This window comes from Halichondria panicea, chromosome 6, assembly GCF_963675165.1.
Source record: "Halichondria panicea chromosome 6, odHalPani1.1, whole genome shotgun sequence".
NCBI lineage: Eukaryota > Metazoa > Porifera > Demospongiae > Suberitida > Halichondriidae > Halichondria > Halichondria panicea.
The window spans coordinates 1,760,241-1,787,710 of NC_087382.1; the positions used below are offsets into that span (position 1 = coordinate 1,760,241).

General features: G+C 41.6%; 4 protein-coding genes and 1 non-coding gene across 5 annotated transcripts; 3 read left to right on the forward strand and 2 right to left on the reverse strand.

Moving 5' to 3' along the window:
- Positions 1-7,384: 7,384 nt before the first annotated feature.
- Positions 7,385-14,776, forward strand: LOC135337272 (anthrax toxin receptor-like). The gene is made up of 15 exons (XM_064533186.1): positions 7,385-7,646; positions 8,077-8,151; positions 9,317-9,400; positions 11,418-11,502; positions 11,643-11,741; positions 11,940-12,026; positions 12,155-12,232; positions 12,534-12,760; positions 12,828-12,906; positions 13,189-13,327; positions 13,639-13,711; positions 13,869-13,947; positions 14,228-14,369; positions 14,451-14,517; positions 14,622-14,776. The coding sequence occupies exons 1-15, from the start codon at positions 7,510-7,512 to the stop codon at positions 14,746-14,748; spliced, it is 1,578 nt and encodes a 525-aa protein (XP_064389256.1). The 5' UTR covers positions 7,385-7,509; the 3' UTR covers positions 14,749-14,776.
- LOC135337184 (anthrax toxin receptor 2-like) lies at positions 14,757-17,471 on the forward strand. The gene is made up of 11 exons (XM_064533083.1): positions 14,757-14,841; positions 14,914-14,933; positions 14,999-15,097; positions 15,170-15,205; positions 15,292-15,432; positions 15,688-15,744; positions 16,047-16,184; positions 16,295-16,366; positions 16,488-16,559; positions 16,835-16,890; positions 17,254-17,471. Exons 1-11 carry the CDS (start codon positions 14,757-14,759, stop codon positions 17,333-17,335), a joined length of 858 nt encoding a protein of 285 aa, XP_064389153.1. The 3' UTR covers positions 17,336-17,471.
- A 401-nt stretch (positions 17,472-17,872) lies between these two features.
- On the forward strand, positions 17,873-23,449 carry LOC135337273 (anthrax toxin receptor 2-like). Its single transcript, XM_064533187.1, has 18 exons — positions 17,873-18,094; positions 18,331-18,405; positions 18,814-18,891; positions 19,332-19,413; positions 19,733-19,831; positions 19,887-19,955; positions 20,216-20,293; positions 20,396-20,555; positions 21,115-21,184; positions 21,244-21,331; positions 21,912-22,013; positions 22,074-22,109; positions 22,243-22,350; positions 22,465-22,521; positions 22,661-22,762; positions 22,955-23,023; positions 23,087-23,137; positions 23,197-23,449. The coding sequence occupies exons 1-18, from the start codon at positions 17,973-17,975 to the stop codon at positions 23,257-23,259; spliced, it is 1,509 nt and encodes a 502-aa protein (XP_064389257.1). The 5' UTR covers positions 17,873-17,972; the 3' UTR covers positions 23,260-23,449.
- Trnad-guc (transfer RNA aspartic acid (anticodon GUC)) lies at positions 20,097-20,168 on the reverse strand. Its single transcript has one exon. It is a non-coding gene; the product is annotated as a tRNA-Asp (tRNA).
- A 234-nt stretch (positions 23,450-23,683) lies between the features above and the next one.
- On the reverse strand, positions 23,684-26,623 carry LOC135337274 (uncharacterized). The gene has a single exon (XM_064533188.1). The coding sequence runs from the start codon at positions 25,986-25,988 to the stop codon at positions 23,940-23,942; it is 2,049 nt and encodes a 682-aa protein (XP_064389258.1). The 5' UTR covers positions 25,989-26,623; the 3' UTR covers positions 23,684-23,939.
- Positions 26,624-27,470: the final 847 nt, after the last annotated feature.

Below are 27,470 nucleotides of genomic sequence, written 5' to 3' on the forward strand. Positions count from 1 at the left end.
GAGTATAGTATAGGGTTGGAAGAGCATGTGCACTGAAAGAACATATGTGGGTGTGCATGCATGCATGTGTGGGTGGCCTGGTGAGGGGCTTCAAATTAGTTTCTGTAGTTATGGTCGATAAGAATTAAGTTTAGGGTACACGTATATATATATATATAATTATACCCAATTTCACTTTAGTTTAGGGTTCAAATTAAGCTATAAAATATTCATAATAATAATCTATTGGGGCGGCGCGCATATACAGTTACTACGTAATTTACGAGGGGAAAAATACAGAATATTTGAGCACGTCATTTGTGGATAAGTGACTGCTGCTTGCACTGCAGGTAAGCAAGGTCACTTCATTCGGTGGATTATTCGTGATCAGACCTTCAACCACGAAAACCACTCCAGGAAAATTATCTATGCCATGGCATGTGCACTGCGCAGCTAGGTAACTTAAGCCTATGTCAGGATTTGTCTAGCCTCGATTCCAGGCCGCGAAGAGAACGGCGGCCTGGTATACTTTTTTTTTTTTTTTTTTTTAATGATGAAACATGTGATGACAAAGTGAGTGAGGCCAAAGTGGGGGCAGAATAAATTAAAATAAATTAAGATATAAAAATGACTAAGTGAGTCCATCTAGAGCAGGAGACAGAGTGGGGGGGCTCTGTGAATCAGCATATAGACGCATTGCCCCGCCACAAAGCCAAGCTGACTCTGCCGAAGAGGTGTTTAGTTGTGTCCGTATCTCGGTCGGCACCTGATCGGAGACGAATCGATCTGCCGATGGCTTGAATCGTCGAGATGAAATCCTCGGCCAGACCTCCAAGAGTTTCAGCGACAAGAGGGACACACGTCAGACCTGCATTGCGGCAGTTCTGAAGGTTAGAAGCCAGCTTGCGCTGGACTCCCACTTAGAGAGCGTGCATGGCCCTGCATGGGTATGCGCAGCTACTGACAGTGTGAGGGGCTGGAGAGGAGAGATAACGTGGACGTCGAGAGCGGCTGGACGGCCGTTGGACCAATTGGGGAGAAGGACGTCCGCAGGGCGAGCACTAGACTCTGCAATAAGGCCTGGAGTTTCTGAATGGAGGGGCCCAGAGCGGCAGATTGAGCGGCCTTGAAGACCACGTCTCTAATGGCGTTGTGACGACTGATACGGTCGCTATTGCCCCCGCAGCCCACCTGCATGGTGGTCACCGAAGTGAAGTACATGCATGATTTTCTAAGTAAGTACATGATTTTCTAAATAAGTATACATGATTTTCTAAGTTGGATATAGAACACTTCCTTTAGCCAATCAAATTGCAGTATTTATGGCAAACATGATCTAATTATTAGTATACGGTTTATTTTACTGACAGTATCCACAAATACACGGATTACCCCTTTTTGAGGATACTACAACCAGCCCTTTGGGCTTCTAAATCACGTATAGAAACTTCCTAAACAGTGTCTAACTATTATTTAGTATACGGTTTATTTTACTGACAGTAACGGACATGAAGTATTGTGCAAAGATGACCGAGTTCTTACGCCCTTTATTGTATCAAGCCAAGTCTCTACTTAATGACACCCTACACTATAAGGCTACAGATGTTATAGGAAAGGCATGATGTGTTCCTGTGGGTCCCCTGATGAGGCTGTGGTAATATGGACCAGGCAAGTCTTCTGCTACTAAATCTTGCCTTTATGTTCGACAGGAAGTCATTGCTGAAGATAAAGAAGCTAATGATTACTCCTGAAAGCTTTTAATTCGACACTCAGGAAGTTTAATATTCACTCAAGATCTACTGATGTATTAAAGAGTCAACCACTCTTCCTAGCTGGCAGCTCTACTGTCTGGGAGGCCTTCTTGAACTGTCTCTTTGATAAACAGAGCTAGAAGAAGCAACACTGCTGCAGCATAATTATTCTACTTTGATTAGTGTCTCTAAAAGCTGCCATTGTGGTCACATTGTCATACGTATTCTTCCTTTTTGTAACTTTGTCCCGTTTTTTTACTTGCACGTCAGAATCGCTACGAGCTTCCACCAGAGTTTCCTCTGGCTTCACCCTATTCAGGCATAGTTCACAATTTGTATGATGAAATTGTTGTCAATTATTTCGCGCATGCGCATACAAGGTATACCAGGCCGCCTTTCTCTTCGCGGCCTGGAATCTAGGCTAGGATTTGTCTAGCCTCGAATCCACGCCGATTAAAATACGTATTTTAATTGGCGTGGATTCGAGGCTAGGATTTGTCTTGCTGAATTATGTAACACGCTGATAAGCAGCTATGAATAATCATTTTATTCTATGAATATTATTATACTGATGACTGATGTGGGTGTTAACCAATTTTACCCTATTCAACTTAGCCTCGATCCCGTGCAGGCCGATCCGTCTCCAATTGAACGCTAGGTGGCGACCTGGCGACCTAGCGTTCAATTGGAGACGGATCGGCCTGGGATGGCGACCTAGCGTTCAATTGGGCTGCAACTATAGTTTCAGCGAAGACAAATCCTGACATAAGCTTGAAACCCGACCTCCCATCAGGGACGGTCGGGCTCCGCCCAACTAGTAACTTAGCTATTTAACTGCATGGAAAACAGGTCCTAGATAGTTAAGGTCTCGTCAGTGGTTTTTAATGACTTCATTGCGCTAGAAATTTTGCATTTACATAATAGGAAATTTAGGGCTAGTAGAACCCTCACTATACGTTCAGGATACTACAACCATGCAGCCCTTTGGGCTTCTAAATCATGTAGAAACTTCAAGAGTGCATACTAAATTATTACTAGTATACACACGATCCTTGCCAGAACGCTCGGAAAGGGTCAAATTTTCTGCTGATTTGGCTCACTCGCAAAGGTTTTTTCGCCCACAAAATATTCTAGTAATACGGTATTCAACTTGAGTGTATATAATTATAATTATTATACAAACTTCAGTGTGTGTGTGTGTGTGGATTTTGAGAGTTATTATATTAAAACCAATTTTATACTTTGTAGCTTCCTATAAGTACTATCACATAGACTTTAGTTCTTGTTCAGAGCTAATAAGCTTGTAGCTAAGCCGCAAATAGTTATGATGTCATAATGAGGAGGTGTGGCTTCCTGTCTCAAATTTTCCGGCGCTCCGCGACGGGGCAGTCCCATTTGGGTGATGCTTTGCACCACCCAAGTGGCCCCCCAACCTTTTTAACTGTTCCTACTCCACTGAGCAAGACATTATTAAAATTCCACTCACCAGAGGGTTTCTCCCAGTGAAGACGCTGTACTTGTTGAGAGTCTCCTTCAGACAGCTGTAAGTTCCCTCAGTCTCACTCCTCCACGTCTCAAGGGCCTGGACCACCTTCTGTCTGGGACTGACGCAGAATATTGACATTAGAAGCTCGAGATTGGCTCAGGATTTTTCTGCACAAGAAAATACTGTTTGGATCGGAAATTTGCTTAGTAAAATAAGAAATGAAAGCATTTGAAATTTGATCATCTTTCATAATTCTCGTAACTGTGAATATACTGTAGAGTGTTGAGGTCCAAACCAGCGTACGGCTCAAACTGGAGAAGGCGTTTCAGAGAAAGAGCTCGATGAATAGATTTCACAGCTTCTTTTTGAGAGATGACAGCTACAGCAAAATCTCTAACACTAAACAGAGTGAGCTCTGAGGAAGGTTTTAGACGAACTGAAAACTTCCAGTGGATTGATCAGATTCCACAACTACAATATTGGGACAAACATGCATCTTTCACCGTTTTGAGAATTTTATTAACTACCTTGGAGCGATGGGCAAGGCTCTCAGGTTTAAGAGTTTCAGATCGCATTTTGAGGATGACAGACTTATCGCTAAAAAGCTCGAGGTGTGCGGTGATCCCATCATTGTTGCACCAGCAGATCCCACTCTTCCATATGGAGCAGAATTTTTGAAGAGAAGGGTTTTTTGTGCTGATCTTTTTGGAAGGAGCAAGGCAAAAAGTGAACACTATAGCCTCAGAATAAGAATCTGAAAACTTCGTGGATCAAAGAATTGGATGTCTTGTGCACATTCGAGTATCCATCCAAAGTGGTAGCTCATGGAAGAGTCTTCCTCCCACATACGCTCGGGAGTTTCTATCCTGATAAGCCCGGGAAAGAAGAGGTAGCGAGTGTCGTCTAGGTCTTGCTCCATCTTCTGAATGTACTCTAGAACTTGCTTGTCTTTGATCTCAAAGCACAGCTCTAAATGTATCATGAAGGCAATCAGCATATCAATGTCGTAGCTCTTAAAAGCTTCAGCAAATTTGGACAAAGGCACCACTCCAGTACTTTAGGCGAGATCACAGTGCTGCCGAAAGTGCTCAGGAGCAAACACTGTCCCAGTGACATCAGAGAGAAATTTGTTGAGTCACAAATCAGAAATGAATTTTCAGGTGAGGATTCGTTTTGAAGAAATAGCAGCAGACCAGTTTTGCTTAGCTGGTCACAGATGTCAACTAGATGGGTGTGGGTGGTTGGAATGAACGAAAGAATGTTCGTCATTTTCTTTGACCCGTGTGTTTGCTCAAGATTGCTATATGTATTCGCTTTTGGAACAACATTCAATGAAACTGCAAGGTCATCTTTGAAGTTTTCAGCAAGGTAGATGTAAAAAGGTGAGCATTCAGGCTGATGGTTTCTGGAGAGCGGAGAATAGCAGAGCTTTTCTGAATCTGTTTTCTTGCTTTTATCATCTGAATCAGCAAGTGGCAATCCATTGGAATGAACCCTGTTAATTCAAATTTCGGAAATTTCTTGATAATGGGGGCAAAGATGCTCTTTTTGGCTCGTGGATCTTTTCCCATTGCCGTTATCTGGTCGGCATGGCTATCAAATACTATCACGTGTGCTTTGCCTTTCAGATTGGTGCACTGGTTTTGGACGAGGGTCAACCAACGATATACATGGAATCAATAATCGCCTGCTCACTTTCTATACAAGCTTAGCACAGAGGATAATAATGGGTGGTGAGGTTTGAACAGCATTCTCCAGAATGGCACAGTGGCTCGTGTAAAACTCTTTCTGCATGGCCAGCAAGATCAAAGTAGATGATTCTACCAAACTCTTTGGTGTATCCAACTAGAAAAACATTTGCAATGTGAAAAATTGCTAGGATTGGCCAGGGGAACCACAAAAAAGCGTGGGAACAAGAAATCAGACGAGAGCATAACTCCAATCCGTTACAACGTCAATCACATGTACTGGTAGTTTTCCCATGTTTTCCATGTTCCAATATATACCGCTATCACACAATTTTTACTGGTGGGGTGATGACCAATCCCTATAATATTTATTATACATCCATTTTGGAATGTGGGGTACATAATCATGATGATTTGTGATGAATTGATGTTCCTGCAGTGTTGATCATGAGCACAGGTATACAGCGTAGTAACATGCACGGACCGTACTGGTGACCTGCATGGAATGATGTGGTGGATGGAAGCTGATAGATGGATCTGGAACACAGTCTATTATTTAATATACTATGTATTGTACATGTTCATGACGTTGTAACGGATTGGAGTTATGCTCTCGTCTGATTTCTTGTTCCCACGCTTTTTTGTGGTTCCCCTGGCCAATCCTAGCAATTTTTCACATTGCAAATGTTTTTCTAGTTGGATTCCCTTTCTTTTTCAGTACAGTTTACGTATCATGACATGCATAAAAGTGGAACGTCAAGAGGCAGTACAGAAGTTCAAGAAGAGAAGACAGGACTAATCAGATATTTTCTCGAATATCTCTGGACTAATATAGTAATGAGTAATATTGCTTGATATGTTGAATTTGCGAATCAGTATTAAATGATAGTCATTTTAAGAGTATGATATCTAGCCAGTGCATATAGCATGCCTGTCAGAGAAAGGGAGCTAGAGCTGAACAGTGTGAAGAAAAGCAACACCTCAGGCTCTGGAAAAGCACTGCTGCACTGTTTTAGGCGCACGGTGTATTAGCCACGCCTATCTATTATTAATTGCCACAAAGCAATTGCTGAGTCATTAAAGATGGCGGAATTGTCTAGGTATAAGAGAAATAGAGACTGAGAGGTCATCTGCCCCGTGGAAGCAATCGCAAATCTGAAGAAGCGCTTTGTAATCCAGGTTGTAGTCGTTTGGAAACCCTGTGCAGAATGTCCTGGAGATGGCTGTACTTGGAGCAAATGCTGGGCAAGAAACTTACTTACTTACTTACTTACTTACTTACTTAGTCAGTCAGACAAAGAGCGGTGAAACGTCGAAATAGTGCAATTTTTAAAATGACAATATTGATTCATTAAAATGTTCATGGATTATGAAATGAGAGATACAAAGAGAGAAAAGGCTAAATAAACTGTCTGTCTAGCCAGTTCCTTGATGTGGCCTTTCCCTGCAGAGATAGAACAGTTTGAACATGAGTCAAAATAATTGAAATATTGCTAAACACGGGCAAACCCACTGCCAATCCTATGTAAAACCTACTGGTTTTACTAATACTTCGTACGGTATGGTCCTCACTGTCCTCGCATTGACGCCATCTACGGGTTTTGCCTTCTGGAATATGGACCAAAACCCTTTTGGGCTCAGAATGGACTTTAACAGAGTGCTCTTTCCGCACGCCACCATAGCCAATGATGAGCACAAACAAAGGAAGGTGTGGGGGTCGCTCAGAGGAGAGCTTTCCGATGAGCTTGCTGTGTTCCTTGTAGACATTGACAGTCTTGGCTCCGTGTTTTAAGAGCAGCTTTATGATCTTTGAGTTATTCGCCAAATCGAGAGGTTTTAATTTTTGCCTTCTTTATCGGTCACATTCGGATCGCTGTGGCATTCTGCCAGTAGAAGTTTCACTGTTGAATCTCGCTCATGCTTTACTGCTAGCAAGAGGACACCTGAATACATGCAGATGTGAATTATGGTAAATACAATGTAAATACAATGTCGGTATAATTATATACTCATACTCAACTTGGGAAATGCCTTTTGTATAATTATGCATATGCCACCCAATCAGCATGTGCTCAGCCTCAAAAAGGGGTACATGGATCAGACGTTGATATTCATGCAATAGCACAAACAACAATGAGTTATTGCACATAATTATATAAGTTGTATCAATATTCAATGGACACTAAGGATGCACTTATGCATGAGGACCTTTTCTTGTGGTCCACAGTTGTTTTTTAGCCTTGATTCCAGGCCCATAGTTGCGGCCTGGAATCAAGGTTAAATTGTCCCTGGAGGAGCAATATCAGCCAGAGCACTAGCCTTGTCCCCACTCCCACTTCAGCTCCTCCATGGAGTAATCATGTGCAATGAGAGGGTCATGCCTCCTAGGGGGAGTAGCCTCGAATCCAGGCCAATTTTACTCGGCCTGGTCTCGAGGCTAAGGGGGGGAGTAGCTGACGTTTATTGAGCACTTCCTTGTTTACATACTATACATGTGTGGGGGATTTCAGCAGTCACTGCCAGTAGCTAGGATAAAAGTGGAGATACAGCAAACTACCAGTTATTATAGCAGTTTAAGATCTACCACAGTGACTGGAGACTCATCATGAAGCATTGTGCATTGCTGAATGTTTGCATCATGGTAGTGCTGGCTGCTTTAGCTCAGCTCAGTGAGGCTCAGATCAGCAACACTAACCGACCAGAGTGCCAAGGAGTATTCGACTTCTACTTTGTGCTTGATGCGTAAGATCCTTATTATTTATTTATAATACTATACTATGGTAGATCCAAAGCAGCGCAGCACAAGAGTCTATATAGTAACGTGACTATATTAATAATTTATAATGATAGCTTTACAATGCAGCGCAAGAGATAGGAACGACACTAATCATAATAATGATAGCTTGCAAGATTGTACGTGATTGTGATGCAGCATTCAGTAGGTGCATTTATTAACTACCAAGGTGTCTTTATACATGCACCCTTGTAACTACTAGAGCTGTTATTGCTCTGGACAGTGCCAAATATTCTTGGCTAGGCGGCTATGATATAGGCAATCGTAGTAGCTCAGATTAGTGTTGGCCATAGACTACACACCTGCAGTCAGTGTATAAAGAATAATATTATAACTATTGTACATGTTGTCACGACGTTGTATGTATATTTTCTACAGGTCAACGAGTATTGGTGAAGCCTTTGGAACCAGTGTCGTCCCGTTTGTAGCCAATGTCTCGAGTAGATACATCGAGTAAGTCACTGTGCTTGCACCCAATAATCATCATTACTGTACAGTTGACATGAGGTATAGTACGTCTGAATTGAACTGCTATATACTTTCTGTGCTCAATACTATCCAACACACACTGCACACAGTAGTTACATAGTTCTAGCTCTGTAGCTGAGAAGCCATTGTTGACACTCTTTAGCTAATTCTTAACTTCAATTCTAAAAGCTGTGAAATGTCTCCTAGCGTGCCATGTTTAGGCATCACCTTACTGACCTAATCCTCTTGTGGTCATACCTAATACAGATATCATATTACTCGTGTTGTTGTGCATCTCCCTATAGGGTTCATTGTATTAAGATGAGTAGTTGTACTCCCACCTATATTGTTATTGATGTGTGCATGTGTGTGCTTGTGAGGTCTGTGGGGTCGTCGATTAAGTGGTTACCATGGTGAATAAATGAGCGCGGTTAGTAACTTAATCAGCGGAGTGATTGCTCTGTGATTATTTTTGGCTGTCCTTATAGACACCTTTAGTGCAAACAAGCCTTTTACAGAATCACTATGAGTCAAAAGGGAGCGATGTATTGAGCGCCTTATCAGCGCTTTATAGGAAGGGTGGTGTCACTATCAATAAGGCTTCACAAATATCTGCTTTGAAGAATTATCATTGCAGAAATTATTGCAGAAATTATAGTGTTGTCCCAGTGGTGTAGGAACCAGGCTCCCCTTTATTTAACACTGCATGCTTGCTTTTTATTAATATGCGTGTGTGCACATGCGTATCAGCTCCCCTTCTAATACTATCCATGCTCTCTAAGTGATAACTCTAACATGTTCACATTTCCAATTGCTAGCTATTAGTCTGTATATACGTGTGATATGAGCTACACCTCTGGTACACCGTTCTATCTCACGTTTGTAGAGTAGCTATATATAGGCCTTACGTATACTGCAACCTTGTATAGCTAATTAGCTAGTCTAGATCTTTAGTTGTTGTTAGTATATACAACAACACTGGCCAATTTTTTGATTTGATACTGCAATTAGTAAAAAAAACCACTCAAGTTATAGTCCACCATGTTTACATTGTGGGTTTACATTGTGGTTTACCCATTTGTGTGTGGGTGCTTAAAACTGCTGCATGTATTAATTAATGTTTTACTGTTTTTTTGCTCTTTCCTCACAGTCCCAATTTCAAGATAGCGTTCATTACGTTTAGTAACGTGGATAATTCTCAAGTTGTACTACCGCTCACCAGGACGGCCGATCAGTGAGTTACCATGGATGCATGCATGACTGTCAATGTCATACCCAATTAATTGTACACGTGTGCGGTATACAGAGCAAATTGGTGTCTGTTTCAATTAGCAATGAATGTGTATAAGCTATACAGTATATTGTACAGTGTTTGCGTGCTTTGGGGACATTCCAAATTACACACACACAGAGTGCAATGTATGATGTGCCCACACTGGTCGATAGTGACGTTGGTACTAACCACCTCTACACAAAAATAACCACCTCTTAGGCCGAGTTTACTACATGAAAGAGGCAAATTTGAGATTGAGAACAACATTATTGGGCACATCACTGCTAGTGTGACTGACTGTTTCATACAAGGCATCGTTTGCCAAGAATTGTGTGTATTCTTAGCTAATTATGGTTGCATTGGCCTCAAAGGTACGTCAAGTATTTCTGAGAGCCTTGGGGTTTATCAAGTGAGTGGGTGTGAGTGTGTGGTTGTAGGGGGTCTGTTTCAGTACATGACCAAGTTCTGGAAGGCTTTGCTTTAAAGGTGCTGATGACATAATATGAGTGGTATTTGATCATTTCATTTAAATGATTTTTCAAAGTACGTGTTTTCCCATTTTATCATCGGTGCATGCTGTGAGCATGATTCATATCGTGTTTCTTGTCTGTTATTGTCCGGCTATGTGTGTAATCAATAGAGTATTGTATAGTCGACTAGATGGTTTACAGCATTACACTAGTTGCCGTGCCAATTAGATATTGTCACGAACAACAAAACACTGTGTTTTCACACATGTCTCCAGAAAGAAATGATGTCTCGATTGTATGTACTTGTAACACACGGCTATAAGCTGCATGCATGTTTAGTGGTACGGTAGTGCATGTAGATTGTTCAAGCTCGTGTATATTCTGTCTCCGGTGCTCTATACTGCATGATATGGCTTTCTTGAGTACAATTTCCAATTCAGGCATTGACCCTTAATTAATTATTATTGTGATTGTGTTTTGCTTGGAGTTGTTTAGTACACAAACCGTACAATACCTGATGTGTCTATACTTACTGGCACAAACATATCGCTCTTTAGACTAGCTAGTTGTCACCTTCTGAATAGAACAAAGACCTCGATCATCATGGGCTAGAGTTGAGCACGGGCAACCACGCCATATAAGGTCATAGTTAAGAGTTCACCCACTTTTATAGGCTCATACTGCACCCCTACATACACTAGACTAAACCGCCTCTCCTTCCATCGAACTCTAGCTTAGAAGCTGGCAGTGAAGTTGTAAGGAACATTACCACAGGTCAAAACATTAGTACTATTGTGTGGCACTACGTAGTTTTCTTGCTACCCACTATAAATGTAACAAATCTTTATTAGGCAATCATCGATGGTTAATTGTGTTTGATAGCGCAGACCGAATGTCGTTTTGTGGCCTCCCCCTATCTGATCACGGCTCCCTAAAGAGCAGTCGTAATGACAACACTGTGGTCAGCTTGTATGGCTGTGGATCCCTTAAGTGGGCGCACACACCTGCATGACCGACCACCCACACCTCCATTAGCTGTACTCCCACCCACTCACTCTATGGCCTCCCCTTAATTGTGTGAAGAGCATGGTCTTTATAAGGGAGCAATCGAGATACAATTATGGTGCATGATATCAGCTAGCTAGGTTAATGGGATGATTGATTGCAAATTTTTTACTCCTTATTTGGTCAATGTATGAAATACTCGAATTTTTTGTAGATAATTTGGGAAAGTTTTTCTCTAATTAGAACACTATACGTGCGTACACACTCAATGCTAGTATAGCAACCATTCCTTATATGGCTATACGGCTTTTGTTGGCTGACTTTGCTTACAGCGACTAGTATTGTACTGACAATGCCTTCACCCATCCACCCACCCACACACACACAATACCTTCACCCCACCCATCCACTCCCCACACACACACAATACCTTCACCCCCACCCACCCACTCCCCACACACACACAATACCTTCACCCCCACCCACCCACTCCACACACACAGAGGTACGATCCAAACAGCTGTCAATTTCCTGGCCAACGACTTTGTGCCTGCAGGAGCCACTTTTCTAGCACCTGGACTACAAAATGTACAAACACAGTTACAATTATAATATACCCACGTAGCTATAGATGCAACATTATACAGCCACGTCACTATAATGTACAAGCTGATTGTCCCCATTTTGTACATGTAATCAAAGGGGTTTCCCCCTCACCACCTCTTCAGGTCCAGTCTCAAATTCAAATGTTTGGTGGAGACACGGCCTCTGTTGTCTTGGTGATCACTGACGGTATTGCTGTTGATGACACGTTTGCTTATGCTGAGGTACGTATAATCACACACTCTCACACAATGTGCATCAACTCAGCCTAGCACACCCCCACACATGCCCACCCACCCACCCACACACACACATCACACACATCACATCCCCACACATGCCCACCCACCCACCCACACACACACATCACACACATCACATCCCCACACATGCCCACCCACACACACACACATCACACACAGGCTAATAAACTTCGAGGAGAATTCGGAGCTCGTGTTTTTGCTGTCGGAATAGGCCCCGATCAGATTGGGGCTGGTCAGCGGACACAGGTCAGAGGTCAACTGCATGGTGGACTGAGCAGTGCATGTGGTCTAATGTTGTAATTGTATTTAATGTTCCCCCCCACACACACTCACTCACCACACACACACACACACACACACCCACACACACACAGCTGGACATTGTGACGGGAAACCCTAACAATGTGTACATCGGCAGTGACTTTGCTTACCTACCAGACGTAGTGGACGAGGTAAGAAACTCCATTCGTATATAATTTTTAATGCTTCTATATATATATCGGGTTTTGAATGCGAGCTTAATGGATTGCGAATGACACTGGCTTCTAACTATTGCGAAAATTGCAAATGCATTCTCACACTCTGCATTGCGAATTATGCGAAAATTCAAAGAACGTTGCATTCGATATAATAATTAACCAATAATTGATTGAGCCCACTCAGAAATGACATACGTAATCACATTTTCACTGCTGCAGCAGTATAGATACTATACATGAACACAATTGATTATTGCCCCACCCTTTTCTACAGATTATCCGAGCTATTTGTATTGAGATTACATCAGTCATTCCGGACAAAGTTTGCCTCGGGGCAACTTTTGAGATAACCCTAATAGGTAGTGGCTTTCTGGGTACACTTGATCCACAGGGGCCCATCTGTCGGTTTACAAGAGGGGACGTAGTCTTTGAGACGTTCCCGACCACACCCACCAACGAGACCACTATCGTGTGCCCGGCCCCCAAGTTCACTTCTACTGGGTGAGTGATAATTATTTCTATATACATTAAATATTCAAATTCAAATTTTATTACTCTCAATTTGTAGAAATGTTATTCTCGAAGTAAGTTTGGACAGAATCTCGTTTATCGCCAGCAGCATTACCATGGAGATTGACGACTGTAAGGTGGGTTATATATGGACAAGTGTTGTACGACAACTCTATACATGTACATACATAGCACTGTATGTCATGCATGTGTTGATAGCGTTAGCATGTGACTTGGCTCTTATCCAGCACTTGTAAATTATTATAGTTGGTCCCCCATTAACTTAAACGGACATTAATATACTTAATTGAAGTGTTTAATTGAAACGCTTGTCCATTTTAGATAGCTTAATTAAAGTGCTATATATAGTTTCGTTTCAACGAGCTATTTATAATTATTAGTTGTGTCACTATAAATAGACGATATCCGGAGTCACACCCTCCAACTATTGCCGTGGGGAGAGACCTGACCGAGTTCATCTTCAGGGCAATGGTTTCCTTGCCAATCTGGTCATATCAGCTGCACAGTGTCGATTCACAAAGAACAACGGAGAAACATGTAAGTACTCTCTCTCCGTGTGTATATATAATTATAATAATTATAGCTACGTACGATTTTTTTTAACCACCCCACATTTTGATGAGCAACAACCTCCTCTAGCTCACTGTCGGTTTATTGTTGGTGTGACTATAATTATGCTTGTGTTCATATACACTATCTCTGATCTAATGCTTGCTATTATGTAAGTCGCAACTCTCTTTCTCTGTATGTGTATATATAAGTATAGCTACGTACATATACGCTTAATTGTTGGCATGACTACACCTGCATGTGTTCGTCTCTAATGCTTGCCCCTCCCTCCCTCCCAGTTACTCTACCGCTGGCCACCATCACTGACACTGCAGTGGTGTGTCCCACTCCCAACACTGGCACCTTCTCAGGGTGAGTACTACACAACCACACTCTAATTGTACTAGCTAGTCTTTTCTATACCTACCTTTGTTATAGGATTTAGTATAGAGTTTGATACGTAAGTGATGGCTCATATTAATGCCCCCCACACACACTCACACACGCCCCCACCACTCCACACACACAGACGACTGTCACTACAGATCACCACGACGGGGCAGTTCTATATCGAGGACATACTGATAATCACTGTCGAGGATTGCACGGTAAGGGATGGCAGTTAACAAGATGGTTATTTGGCCAAAACTAAATACAAATCTCTACCACTTTGAAGTCACTGGCCTTTGTTTTGGTCAATACGATGGATTTTGAGTAGTCCCAGATCTATGATCTAGATAGCTAAAATAGAAGCTTTCTTTGAGCTACAGAATATACATTGCTTAGTTTTGAAATTGGTTGATCCCCACTAAAGTTAGGGCTAGTCGAAGATAGTTGCCGAAATGACATTCAGAGGTATACTTATAAAACCCTGTACCCCCCTCACAGGGTGTGTCTGATGTGAATCCCAATAGCTGGTGTTTCGAAGATGTGGTTGAGAACGTCACTATCCAGGGGTCAGGGTTCACAGAGGACATTGTGGCGGGCAGTGAAGCATGCGAGTTCAGTATATCGAGTGGAAAACAATTTAGTGAGTGGGCGGCTGTGTGCATGCGTGGGTGTGTGTGTGTATTGTAGACGATGCACATTTTATCCTCTCTCTCTATTGCAGTCTTCACGCCTAGTGTGGTGGAGGATGGTAGAATGGTTTGTCCAACACCAAACATCAACTACACAGGGTAAGTGTGTGTTTGTGTGGGTGTGGGCGGGTGTGTGGGTGTGTGGTGGGAGGTGTGGGATCGATGTGCTATCAAAGTATGACTCTAACTCTTCCTCTCTACAGTGCAATGAATCTTCGCATTACTACTAACGGGGTTACTTATATCGGAGGAACTAGGACCATTTACATCAACGACTGCACGGTAAGGGAGTCACAGTTTCCCATAATTATGCATGCATGTCTGTTATAATTATTATTATGTGTATATCATCATTCAACCATCTCCTCTCTCTCTCACACATTCACATATCTCTGCGGCTCTTCAAACAACTAACAGGAAAAGGTACGTGAATACATTTCCCCATTCCAATACAGCCCGTGTTTAGTTCCTATTCCAATACAACCATTTGTTTAGTTCCCATTCCAATACAACCTGTTGTTTAGTTTTAACGTACACGTTCATATACCTTATAAGTTGCTCCTTATTTTATTTTGTCTAGGACTATATATTCGTTGTTGGTATCATCTTTGGGCTATTGGGACTCATTCTGCTGCTGTCTCTGTGTCTTCTCTGGTGCTGTGTGCCGCTGATCACAGGGGTGAGTGTTAATTTACCCCCCCCACACACACACACACATCTTGTTCACTTTTGTTGCCTCCCCTCTCTATAGACGATCGTCGGAGGACTACCCCCTGAGCCCAAAGAGGTACGTATTAAATAAGTCCATGCATGTTTTAGTTAAATAGCGATTTTTCAGTCCATTCATATAAAGTCATACTCCTCCCCACACAGCCCACTCCCCCGCCCACTCCACCACCCACGCCACCACCACCACCCCCAGAGCCACTCCCACCAGTCCCCGGCCGAAAATGGGAAGTGGTTGATGCCTCGTACTATGGAGGAAGAGGGGCAGGAGGAATGAGACCAATGAAGGTACATGTGTATAATATAATAACGAGGAAGCCACTTGTTTTTCAATAAACTATTGGTTGCTACGTATGAGTACCATATATAGTGTTAGAAATATGTGCGAGCATAAAATAAATTATGTTTACGTATAATAATAAATGTAACTAATTAACACTGTTTTCAATATACTACTGGTTGCTATGTATACGTGTACATATCGCTAACAAGCACATGCAGCTGTCGATTGATTGAGTCACTCTTGCCCCTCCCCCTGTACAGGTCTCGTGGGGTGGAAAGGGCGCAACTGAACTAGGCTCCAAACTGACCAAAGCCAAGGTACGGTATAATAATGGTATACTATAGACTATGAGATACAATGTACGTGAGTACTTTTTCAGAATCAGGTTTGGTTTGGTTTCGTAGCTAACTTTGAGGGTACATAACTTGTACTAAATTTCAAACCACCTAAAATTTGCATTTAGTAGCTGTTCGGTAATGCTACTGTACAATGGTGATGTGCGTAGATCAGTGATTAGTTTTGTGTCCAAATTGTCCACTTTCCTGGAAAAAGTGTGACAGAAGATGGATGGTAGTGTAGACTTCAATTTTTCCCAAGATTATTATGTGTTTGTCAACAGGATGCCAGCGTGATTGAGATGATTGAAGAGCCAGGACTTCCTGGTACGGACATTGCTTACGTACCTCCCCCACCCCCTGCTCCCGTTGTCGTAGCAACCATACCAGCGAAGGAGCCAGGATGTTGGGACAGAATAAAGGTAATTATATATAGGCTTACGTTCGTATATCTATTTAAGTTTTGAAAATTCCAAGCACATCCGATAATACTGTACATGATTGATGGTAGGAGTTTTTTGTTTCTCTTTAGAAAAAGCTTCGAAGGTGGTACGCAGTGTTGTCGTCATATCGACCAGTCTTCACTAATCACGGCACTATGGGAGTGAGTACTGTTATGCAGCTTGCTAGTATAGAGCGTTGTTCTATTGGTATGCAGTCGCTGGTACCTATATTTCTGTACCCTCCACACCTACCTATACCTACGTCTGTGTACCCCTCCACAGGAACGTGTTATCCTGTGGTTCCCTGGACAGAAAGGCATTGAAAAGATACAGAAGACACCATCAGCAGTGGAGGTGAGATATTACTGTGTATCAGTGATGGTTGCTATTTTCAAATCATCAATCTCATACAACAATAATAGTCGTACTTTTTATAGCCTAATATTATGAAGTATGGGTGTATGGTAGTGGGGTCAGTATCAACGTATACCACCATCAACCAGTGCATGTGGGCATATATCCCTGCTGTAGTATTTAACCTTCTAAGCTAAGTACACATTTAACTATAAGCCCTGTCAATTACGATAATTATACGGACATGTGTTACTGATGTTTTCTTTTGCTTGCAGAATGGAACCGGACCACAACTGACCGCACCTCCACCACCCCCACCACCGTACTCAAGGTACGTACATCTTTTTGCTTACACTGTGGTGTAACTCGAAGCAGTTTGAACTCTCTATCATTTTTATTATAGTGAAGCCCTGCACTATAAATGATACTGGTAGCTAGCTACGTAGCTATGTAGCAACAGGCTCAGGTTGCTTTTAATTACCACAGGATGGCTTATCAATGGAACCCGACACTAAATTGTCTTTGTGGTTGTCTAATGTGGTTCTAGTAGTGCCATGTTATTTACAGGAAGTGTAGAGATCGAGGGGAGTTTTATAGGTCCATTATATAATTGCCTATAATTTATTTATTGGCTTCTGTAGTTGATGTGCTAAAAATCTATTTTCTTAATTACCGTTTTTGTACCCCCACACAGACGTCCTGCCCCCCGCCCCCCAGGTAGACACGCCCCCCCAATCCCCACCCCATCACAAGAGAACCTCATCGGAGACGACTGACTTACTCAAACACACCTTATTTTGTAATTATAATTATTATACGGTGATACAATGTTATACTGTGTTTTCGTATGCTTTTATTCTTGTTGTATATGAAGGCACTCCTAATTATAAATTTAATACATTGATAAACACATACATATAAATTACATTTGATAAAGACACAGACATTCATTCTACATGCATGTACGGCTGTAAACGTCAGCAGCGTAATTATCACAAATAATATTATTATAATGTGTGCAGTGTGCATGTGTGTACATGCATGTGTGTGCGTGTGCGTGTGCACATGTGTGTGTGGGTGTGTGTGTGTGTGTGCATGTGTGTACATGCATGTGTGTGTGTGTGTGTGCGTGTGCACATGTGTGTGTGTGTGTGTGGGTGTGTGTGTGTGCACATGTGTGTGTGGGTGTGTGTGTGTGTGCATGATTGTATTGATAAGTAAGAGAGGATATACAAAAGTCTGCAGGTGAAGCCAGACCAATTTATTGTTTACTTCCTCCCCTCAGACAGTGGGCTATAAATTCACCACAATCTTCTTAATTAAATAAGCAGCAATCTTGTAAACACTGCTCAGCTGCATGACACTAAGAACCACTTGAAGCCTGGTGCATGTGCAAGTGAACAAGCTCTGAAAATGGCCAGTATTTTACAAGCAGCAATTGCAATGCTGGTGATTTCATCAGTATCAGCTCAGATTGTAAATGAAGACAATCCTTACTGCAAGTCAGTGTTCGATTTCTACTTTGTACTGGACAGGCAAGTTTTAGTATGTATAAATGCTTACTACAATAGAGCTACTGCTTAAAATTGGTAATCATGGCTATAATATTGCAATTGCTCGATCCGATATAATTTGCAGTATTGTCCGTATGCATGGTAACTCGTTAGTTAAGTACAGCATCACCTTGTGTAAGCCGATTACTTTCTCTATACTGGTATATAGAAAATAATGTAGCTACACTATATATAATTGTTTTCCTTTGACCCACCAGCTCGGGTAGTGTGAAGGACAGCTTCCACACTCTCATTGTCCCCTTTGTGGAGAACATCACTAACCATTACACTGAGTGAGGCTATACAGTACTATAATTATACCGTATAGCGGGTAATTTTCGTGGGGTAAAAAATTCGTTCAACTCGAAAACGGTGGTTTTCGTGAGTAAAATTTCGTTTAGCCTCATTACCTGCACTGCATTCATACGTTACGGTAAGCCACGCCTACATTAAAATTTCATGGAGGTCCGCTTGCCCACGAAAATAACAAATAATTTTTTACCCAACAAAAATTACCCGCTATACGGTAGTCTATACTCCTGTTGCGCTGCATGGTATAGTATAGCTAACGTGAAGTGTAATAACGATTTGTATATCAGTGCATTACCTCGGGCTTGGGGATAAAAGATGGAGTTCATGACTGTTTTAATGCTTTCTTGTGCCGCTAAATATTAAATACTCATCCCCATTATTTTTTATAGCCCAAACTTCAGAGTGGCATTTGTGACATTTGCTGACATTGCAGTCGTTCATCTTAACCTCACACGTACCGGAGACAGGTATGGATTACATATTTCAGAAGGGTGCATGGCGGTGGTCTGATTATGAATGGTTTCGCGATTTCCTAAACAAAGGTAAAGTTTCATGTCTGCTATCAGAAGCCGGTGTTTACCTCAATGACTATAGAATCAACCCTCCACCATTCAGCCAATTTAACCTGGCCAGACATGAAGTCTAGAACATGGAAAATGTGGTACTCACCGTTTACCACATTCAGCGTTTAGAAGAGCCACCCGGGACAGTTTGCATAAATAAATATCAGGCTGCATGCATGTACAAGCTGTTAAGCTTGCATGGCATTACAGAAATACTATCCAATTACCATTTTCTTATTTGTTATAGTTATTGCATGGTTGACTAATTACATAGCTACACTCCAGGCTAATCAGGAGTTCATGATTTTATAAACAATGTCATGTTTATTATTCTCTGCATGCAGGGCTGAGATACAAGCTGGAATCAAACGCCTACAGGATTTCAAGCCAGGAGGTGGCACCAGTCTAGCTCCAGGCATGAGTAAGGTATGCACTGCATGTGTTTGATCTCATGTTTTTAGGATACCAGATTACGAATTTACGAGCCAGTGCATGAGGTGAGCTCATTGCCTGAAAAGAGATAAACAACTGAGATGTCTATCATATTAATCTGGTTGTGGGGTGTTTAAGTGCAGACTCTTGTCTCTGCATTAAGAGTAGCCCCATCCCACGCCACACTTATGGGGGAACATTTGTGTGTACTATATTGTCTTAATTGACCACTTCCCCACTTAGACTACTCAGCCTGTAGCTATAATTTTCGAGCATTTTTCAAATTAATTGCAACGTCATCCCAAACCTGTAGATAAATGAGCAAATAATGAGGTTCGGAGGTGATGCTGCCAGCGTGATTCTTATTCTCACTGATGGAGTGATAAGCGACCAAGCTAACGCTTCAGTACAGGTACTTTACAAATCGGGATGTTCCAACTAATCTGAAAAACAATTTGTTCTCTTAGGCTGTCATTTCTCGCAGTAGAGGTGGAAGTGTGTTTGTTATTGGAGTGGGAAAAAGTGAAAGACATCAGGTAAGCAAAAAAAAACTCCCTCAATCAGGAATCGAACTATTACCTGTTAGCCTCATTCCTGGCCCGACTTTTCTCTATTTTCCACTTATATAGCGTTACAATAGAGAAAAGTTGGGCCAGGAAAAGATGAGCCAAAAAAAGCTCCCCGACCGGGAATCGAACCCGGGTCTTCCGCGTGACAGGCGGAGATACTTACCACTATACTATCGAGGAAGTCATGACTGCTCTCAAAAAATTCATGGTCTAATTCTCTGTTGCAGTTGATACAGATAGCAGACACCAAAGAACAAGTCTACATTGGCCGCAATTTTCAGCATCTCAGCCAAATCATAGACAATGTAAGGCTATATTATAATTACATCCAGCTATATTCATATTGATATGTGCCATGATGTCTTTTTAATTTTGATGACTCGGATGATTTTTGGTTGATTGCACAGGTTGTCAACGAGACGTGTGTGGAGATACAATCAGTGACACCCTCTCATGTTTGTATTATGTCTACAGAGAGTGTTACACTTCATGGAAGAGGCTTCACTAATCAACTGAAGCCTGTAAAAGCCGCGTGCCGGTTCAAGACTGGGCAAGGACTTACTCTAGGTTAGTAGGGCCCCTTGACCGGTGTACGGTGTGCGTGCCGTATGAAGTAATATGAACTAAGCGTGTCAGTGGCGTAGCCAGGATTTTGGAAAGGGCAGGGCTCAAATCAGTTGAGCAGGGCCAGAGTATAATACTAAAAAAAAGGTAATCACTTTTCCTCAGCAGTCAGTATGCGCATTAGATGGCCCTGCCCACATTTCCATTCAATGACATCATTCTAGTAACTGTACAGTGCAGAATACATTGACAAATCGCGGTGATAAGCTGAGTTGGAGTTGATAAAGCACAAAAGGGGGGGCTCTAGCCCCTCAGCCCCCCCTCTGCCTACGCCACTGCGTGTGAATTATGGGGACATGTTTTGTTTTGTGTTTGCAGAATATTTGCAACACATGAATAAAAGTGTTAAACATTGTGCGTTCCTTGGGTAGACTCACTATATGTGCTCATACATTTAAGTAGTAAAACAAACCACAATGCTTGGTGTGTTGCAAAGATTCTGCAAACTCCAGTATTAATAGTGGCAGTTTTACATTCACTGTTTACATTAATACACATGCAGTGACACAGCCGGATGGAAATATATCATACAATGTCATCTCATGCCCCATTCCGCGCTTCAACCACTCGGAGTAAGCTTAATTTATGCTTGTGCATGTACAGTATTTAACACTCAATTCTATCATTGCAGTATTGTAGTACTGCAAATAACGACCAATGGAATATCCTTCATCTCTAGCAATGTTACCATGGAAATAACGTCTTGTCAGAATCATGAAGTGAGAATTATAGCATGCTTATATACAGAGGGAGCGGGACATGCGTCATCAGTCACATGGAATGTATGATTACAATTCCGTACGCTATGATCTTGACCTTTAATCTTTCCTTCGTTGTCAGTAGCCGTATAGTGCATGCCCGTGGTAGATCTACTATTGTGTTCTCTATATATAGCTAGCTCACATCACTAATAGTCATAATTATGTGCAACTCAGAGAAAGATAGCTATAGAGATTGAGACTAATTGCTCTCCATAATTATGTACATTGAAAACCACTATAGGTTTTATGGTGAATTAAGTAAGTTCGTACTATTGTGATAGCTAAATTTGACCGTGAGATCGCTGCTGTTTTGGCTGGCTAGCGCTCCTTGAGAAAATCAGCAATTTTCATGCTACAGATTCCTTAGCTAGTTGTTTGCAGTTAAACGTAGATTGTATTACTGACTATAGGCGCACGTGATGCATGCTTGTCCTACCTCCTCTGATTGATGCTTACACTTATGCAAGTCAGTTGACCACCAGGAAATGATAATTATGTACTCATGAATATACTTATAACTATCATTTATTGTTTACAGTTGGACACTGGCACTGTGGTTGGTGTGGTTGCTGGACTACTATCAGTAGGAATCATCGCTGCTCTTGTCTTGCTGTGGTTCTTTTGTCCATTAATCACTTGCGTAAGCCTCTCACACTCAACCATGTGTGCATGTATTACTTGTTGCTCCTTGACTATACAGACGATTGTGGGTGGACTACCTCCCGAGAGAAAGAAGGTTAGTACATTGTAACAGCTCTCTGAATTACTATTATGATCACGACAATTGCATGAAGTATAATTATATATATATATATACACGTGCACCATCACCATGATTAAGCTTGTGTAATATTTCATTCTACTTGCAGCCACCTGCACGCCCCCGGGCACCGAGGGGTGGTCCAGTGAAGAATTGGGAGGTAGTGGATGCATCATATTATGGGGGAAGAGGGGCCGGAGGAATCACCCCCATGACCGTGAGTATAACATCCGAATCCTGGTTTGTTAGAATTTAGATTCATTGTGCTTGATCTCAATCTTCATGGAAGGTGATTCTATGGCTCATATAGAGATGTGTTTTGTGTGTGCAGGTCAGATGGGGTGACAAAGGGGCCACGCTAGAAGGAAGTAAACTGGAGAAGGCCAAGGTATATATATATATACACAATTATAAGCAAGTGTATTATAGTACGTAGTTGGTCATCTCCTGCACGAGCTATATATATAGCTCCATAACTATTATTATAGCTATACCAGTTAAATTCAATTGCCACACTGTACATGCAGGGAGCAACAGTTGTTAAGGTGGAGAAACGAAGAGGACCACCTCCCCCACGACCTCTGCACCCTCCACACTCAAAGCCTCCAGGATGTTGGGGCACTGCAAAGGTATTTATAGAGTAAAATACATGCAAGTATAATTAAACTGTTGGCAGCCACAGCTATAATATAATGTGCATGTGCACGGTATTTCTGTTATTATAATGCCATATGCATTGTACTATATACATGTAGTGATGCTGATGTGTACACAAAACCTGGTATACTCTCTTTTACGGCTGCAATGTAAATTTCTTGCAGAAGAGGCTTACACACTATTACTCTGTGGCGTCATCTTATCGTCCTGTGTTCACACTGCATGGCTCATCAGTAAGTGAATATGCATATAACACTGAACGTACTATATTATACTTGTATAATTCTGCCGTATAGAAGAAAAAGATTTTGTGGTCACCCCGAGCTCAAGCCCAGAATAAAATTAAGGTGAGATGTTATCCATGCATGCATACAATCTCTATCAATGCTATATACCCCATAATTAGGTAGAGACAGGCCGTGATACGAAGGCTCACCCTGACAGCAAGATAGATCTGGACAACAGCTAGACTACTTATTAATTGCATGTTGTTGTTCTGGCATGAACATACAATGACACTCACTATACACATGCATAATAACACTTATAACTCAGCATCTGTTCATCATGCATGTATAGACAGCTGATTCCTTATACAGTTGTCTAGCTTATAGTATTGTGATTTAAGTGGATAAAGCTATATTAAAACATTGATGAAATTGTGGTAAATTCAGTCAGGCATGTGGTATTCTGTGGATAAACAGAAGCTTTATGAGTGTCATAGTGCTAATTTTATCTACTTCATTGACTTATACACAAGTACCGGCATTGACTAAACTACTGCACACTGCCGCCATACAATCAAACTATATATGTATCACTTGTATTGTCAGGATAACTCACGTGATCAATGACTTCATATTAATCAGAGCTAACGAGAGCAGTCTCATGCACCCAAGACACTATTTGTCTATTGGCCATATCATTTGCAATTGGAAGTTTAATGTGGTCGATATACGTAATTTAACATTAATTAGGATCTACAATTACAGCACAAATCATAATAGCAGCACAAGTTAATCATAGTTTTTTTGTTTCTGCTTCTGAGTAAAACAATGGAATCAGAATAATCGACTCATTCTATACAGAACACTATTACACATCTAATTAATTTTATGTACATCAGTTGAATAAATGACGGTTCAGACTTCATGATCTATGTATGGGACCAATTTCTGTGTGTGTAACAACGGTAGGACATTTGACTTGTGGAGGGGGAGGGGCTGGTCTGTAGTCCTCTGTGGTGAGGGGGGCCAGGACGTCCAGGGCAGGCTCTCTCAGCTGGTCCGGCCTCGTGGCTGGTCTGATGATGGGAGGAGTGATATAGCGATCAGAGTCAGCTTCTTCCATTACTCCATCAGTGTAAGGTGGGTCCACGAGATTCCTTTGCTCATGGTATTCTGCTTCGAGTAATTTATCGTCATCGTTTTCATCGGCTACCAGCTGATACATTTGTCGGCCATTGTTAGCTTGTAGGAGTCTCATATCTGCAGCACCAGCTCGTAAGTTCCTTATTGTGTCCTCTATCTTTAGCCATGTATTACTTTTCTTGAGTACGAATTGGTAAAAGTGGTAGCAGAGTGTTATCACGAAGATGATAAATGATAAAGCCATCGAAGTAATGGATAGTGCTGACTGACTGCTCTTGGTGTCTTTGACATAGAAGGTGCCAAATGCAATAAGAGCAACGTTGAGTAGATAGAGAGTTTCTAGGGAATCACAGAATTTGTTTTTGTACAAAGGATTGTTCAGTAATTTCCAGCTGATCAGTCCAACTGATAGAATCCCACATGATAGAATAGGGAGAGAAGTGTCCAAAGCCATGGCAGCTACTAGAATATGAGCAATCAGAGCCAAAAGGAGCAGTCCCACCCAATAGCGATGCTTGGGAGTGAATGGAGCATGGTACGCATCCATGAAGCCAATGTACTTCACATTCGTAGTCCATTTCATGAGTTTCCATTTTGAACAGCGAGAAAACCATTGTCCAAAGAAGAGCACCACAGTGAACAATACACCACCGGTTAGGATTATGGCGGCAAAAACAAATCGAGGGATGTGATCGGAAGTGAAATATTGCACATTGCCGTCATACAGCCAAACTATATCACTTGACTTGCTAGGAAAATCCAATTCATTGGTTGAACCATCAGGATAATCCAAGACCCTGTATTGCAATGCAGCAATGATAAACCGTAAGAGTTTGGAATAAGAGAGTAGGACGAGTGTGCCTAGGGCAGCAACTGGGTTCCTGTTGGAGAGGAGCTTTGCAAAAAAGTCAAAGTACTTGCTTAAAATGATTATTAAGAACATCAGAAGAAACAGGTAAGTGGGAAAAAGAAGTTGAAGAAGCACTTTCACTTGAGAGGTCATTCCATCATAAAAGCATGTCTCAATACCCAAGTCAAGATTTACCCACGATATGAAAACTGTCAAAGCGTTACGAAAAGGTATGAAAATCGACTGATTTACTGCTAAGATATTGGTGTAGAAGATCAGCCCATGGATAGTACCTGTTGCTACGGTAATGTTGAAAACGAGAATGAATGCAACTAGTACTATGCCTGCCAGGGAAAACGGGAGTAGCAGGAGAAGGTAAGTGTTTGAGCATAGTTCACATCTTGACGTACCTAACACAAGACTCAGTCCTGGTTCACATTCTCCACACAAGACACCACTTCGATTGTAGGCACACTGTTCGTCAGGGTTACTTAAACTGATGTTGACTGGTTTTAGTACACAATAGTCAAATGTACAGTTGCTAACAACATATCCTGTTCCGTTGGTTGTATTAGTCACTCCTATCCATATGTTGTTATTACTTTCCAGCTTTATGGTCCTATTTTCTTCAGAACAGTTTGTTATCTGATATTCTTGTTGCAGGACTGGATCACAGTCACACTTGCACTCAATTGTGGACGGAATTGGCTTAAGTCCAATAGGGCAATCACACTTTTGAAAAGAGATGTTTAGAATTTGTCTTGAAATTCCCAAATTGGTGCATGGGCCATCAGCATAGAGCTCCACTTGAGCAGAACTGTTTTGTGAGAATACATTGTACTCTAATTCTGTGCACTGATTGCCAACTTCTTGTTGTGCTTGTCCTTCTTTGAGACGATCAACTCTACTGCTCTCAGTTATAACAGAACTACGAATTATGGCATTATTCATTGGATTTCCAGCTTGGTCTACAGCCATAACACTTATTGTGAACTTTTGTCCTTTTCTAACAGAAATGGTTTGCTTGGTGATGTTACACAACTTCACTCTGACAGCCTTCGAAGCTATTGATGAAAAGCGCACAGTATTGTTCAAGTACTCAAATCCATTGTCTGATGAAGAGAGTTCGGCTGATACATCCACCGTACACCTGTCAAACAGACCTCCGTAAATATCTGCTCCTGACTGGGAAGCTGTGTTGTTAGTCAAAAAAGTGTTGCAATAATTGATTGATGCACTGTTCAAACACTTAACTTCTTCATTAACAAACAAGAAAGTTCGGACCAAAGTTAACAAATTCTTAATAAAATTGCTATCAAGACCATGAAGATCTAGAGTTTGAATGAAGCACTCTGTTTGTGTCAGATCTCGTGCAGTAGTTACATCCTCTCCTCTACACACACCACTCTCAGTACTGTCTGCCACAAATATCCCCCCTCCATATTGAGCCTTGTTATTGTGGATTTTTAGCTTGACCAACGTTTTACCAAATTCTAGCTCCACGTCTTGTTTCAGAATATATATCTTGGAACTTTGTTGTAGATACACTCCACCTCCACTTTTTTGGGCTGAGTTTGACTTGATTTGGATGTGAGCGTGAGAAAAAGCCTTAATGTTTGAAGCGACTGCATAAATACCTCCTCCATTTTGAGCGTTATTTCGATCTATAATACTCACAAACAGTACAGTCTCCATGTCACTACATGTACACAGGACAAAGTTATTATTAAATAAACAACCAGTAGTGACCTTTGAATCAAATTCAATTTCGCTTGAGTATGCATAAATCCCACCACCATTTTGTGCTGTGTTATGAGAAATCTCTATGGGATAGTGAACAAAGAGTGTGCTCTCTCTCAGAAACACACCTCCTCCAAAGGTAGCAGTATTGTTAGAAATGACCACTCCTTCTGCATTGATATAGATTTGACTCTGGACTGCTCTGATGGCTCCACCCTGCACACCACAATTGTTACTGAGAGTTGTGGGTCCATTGAACTCCACTCGACTGCTTAGAGCAAATACAGGGTTTTCATTATTGCTAACGTTGTTAACTCCCGTCAATGACAAATTAGAATGCACTACGTAAATGATATTTTTACTCTCGAAATGGTCAAATATGCTTGTATTAGTAATTATTAATGTTGAGATAACAACCGCAATCACTCCATCTTGTTGGGTGGCTCTGTTGCGTGTGAGCACAGAGTCGGAAATGATCACAGTGCCATCGGCTATAAATAACATTCCCCCAAAGTCAGCACTGTTATTTTTAAGCATGCTTTTGGAGACAGATATAATTCCAGTATATGCCAAAATCGCTCCTCCTATACTGTTACTTGTGCTAGTTCCTCTACTATCAACTACAGCTTCATTGTCCGTTATATTACAGCTCACGATAAATGCATTACTTCTGAAAATTCCAATCGCTCCACCAGAGGTAGCCTTGTTGTTTGTTAGCTT

Bases quoted from the DNA above. Each gene is read 5' to 3' on its own strand.
- LOC135337184 (XM_064533083.1), top strand. From the start codon at position 14,757: ATGTGTATATCATCATTCAACCATCTCCTCTCTCTCTCACACATTCAC. The intron at 14,842-14,913 runs GTACGTGAATAC...CCATTTGTTTAG, and splicing joins CAAACAACTAACAGGAAAAG to TTCCCATTCCAATACAACCT. The intron at 15,098-15,169 runs GTGAGTGTTAAT...CCCTCTCTATAG, and splicing joins GTGTGCCGCTGATCACAGGG to ACGATCGTCGGAGGACTACC.
- LOC135337273 (XM_064533187.1), top strand. From the start codon at position 17,973: ATGGCCAGTATTTTACAAGCAGCAATTGCAATGCTGGTGATTTCATCA. The intron at 18,095-18,330 runs GCAAGTTTTAGT...TTGACCCACCAG, and splicing joins TTCTACTTTGTACTGGACAG to CTCGGGTAGTGTGAAGGACA. The intron at 22,351-22,464 runs GTGAGTATAACA...TTGTGTGTGCAG, and splicing joins GAGGAATCACCCCCATGACC to GTCAGATGGGGTGACAAAGG.
- LOC135337274 (XM_064533188.1), bottom strand. From the start codon at position 25,988: ATGGCTGTAGACCAAGCTGGAAATCCAATGAATAATGCCATAATTCGT.
- LOC135337272 (XM_064533186.1), top strand. From the start codon at position 7,510: ATGAAGCATTGTGCATTGCTGAATGTTTGCATCATGGTAGTGCTGGCT. The intron at 12,907-13,188 runs GTGGGTTATATA...CACTATAAATAG, and splicing joins TGGAGATTGACGACTGTAAG to ACGATATCCGGAGTCACACC. The intron at 14,518-14,621 runs GTAAGTGTGTGT...TCCTCTCTACAG, and splicing joins CCAAACATCAACTACACAGG to TGCAATGAATCTTCGCATTA.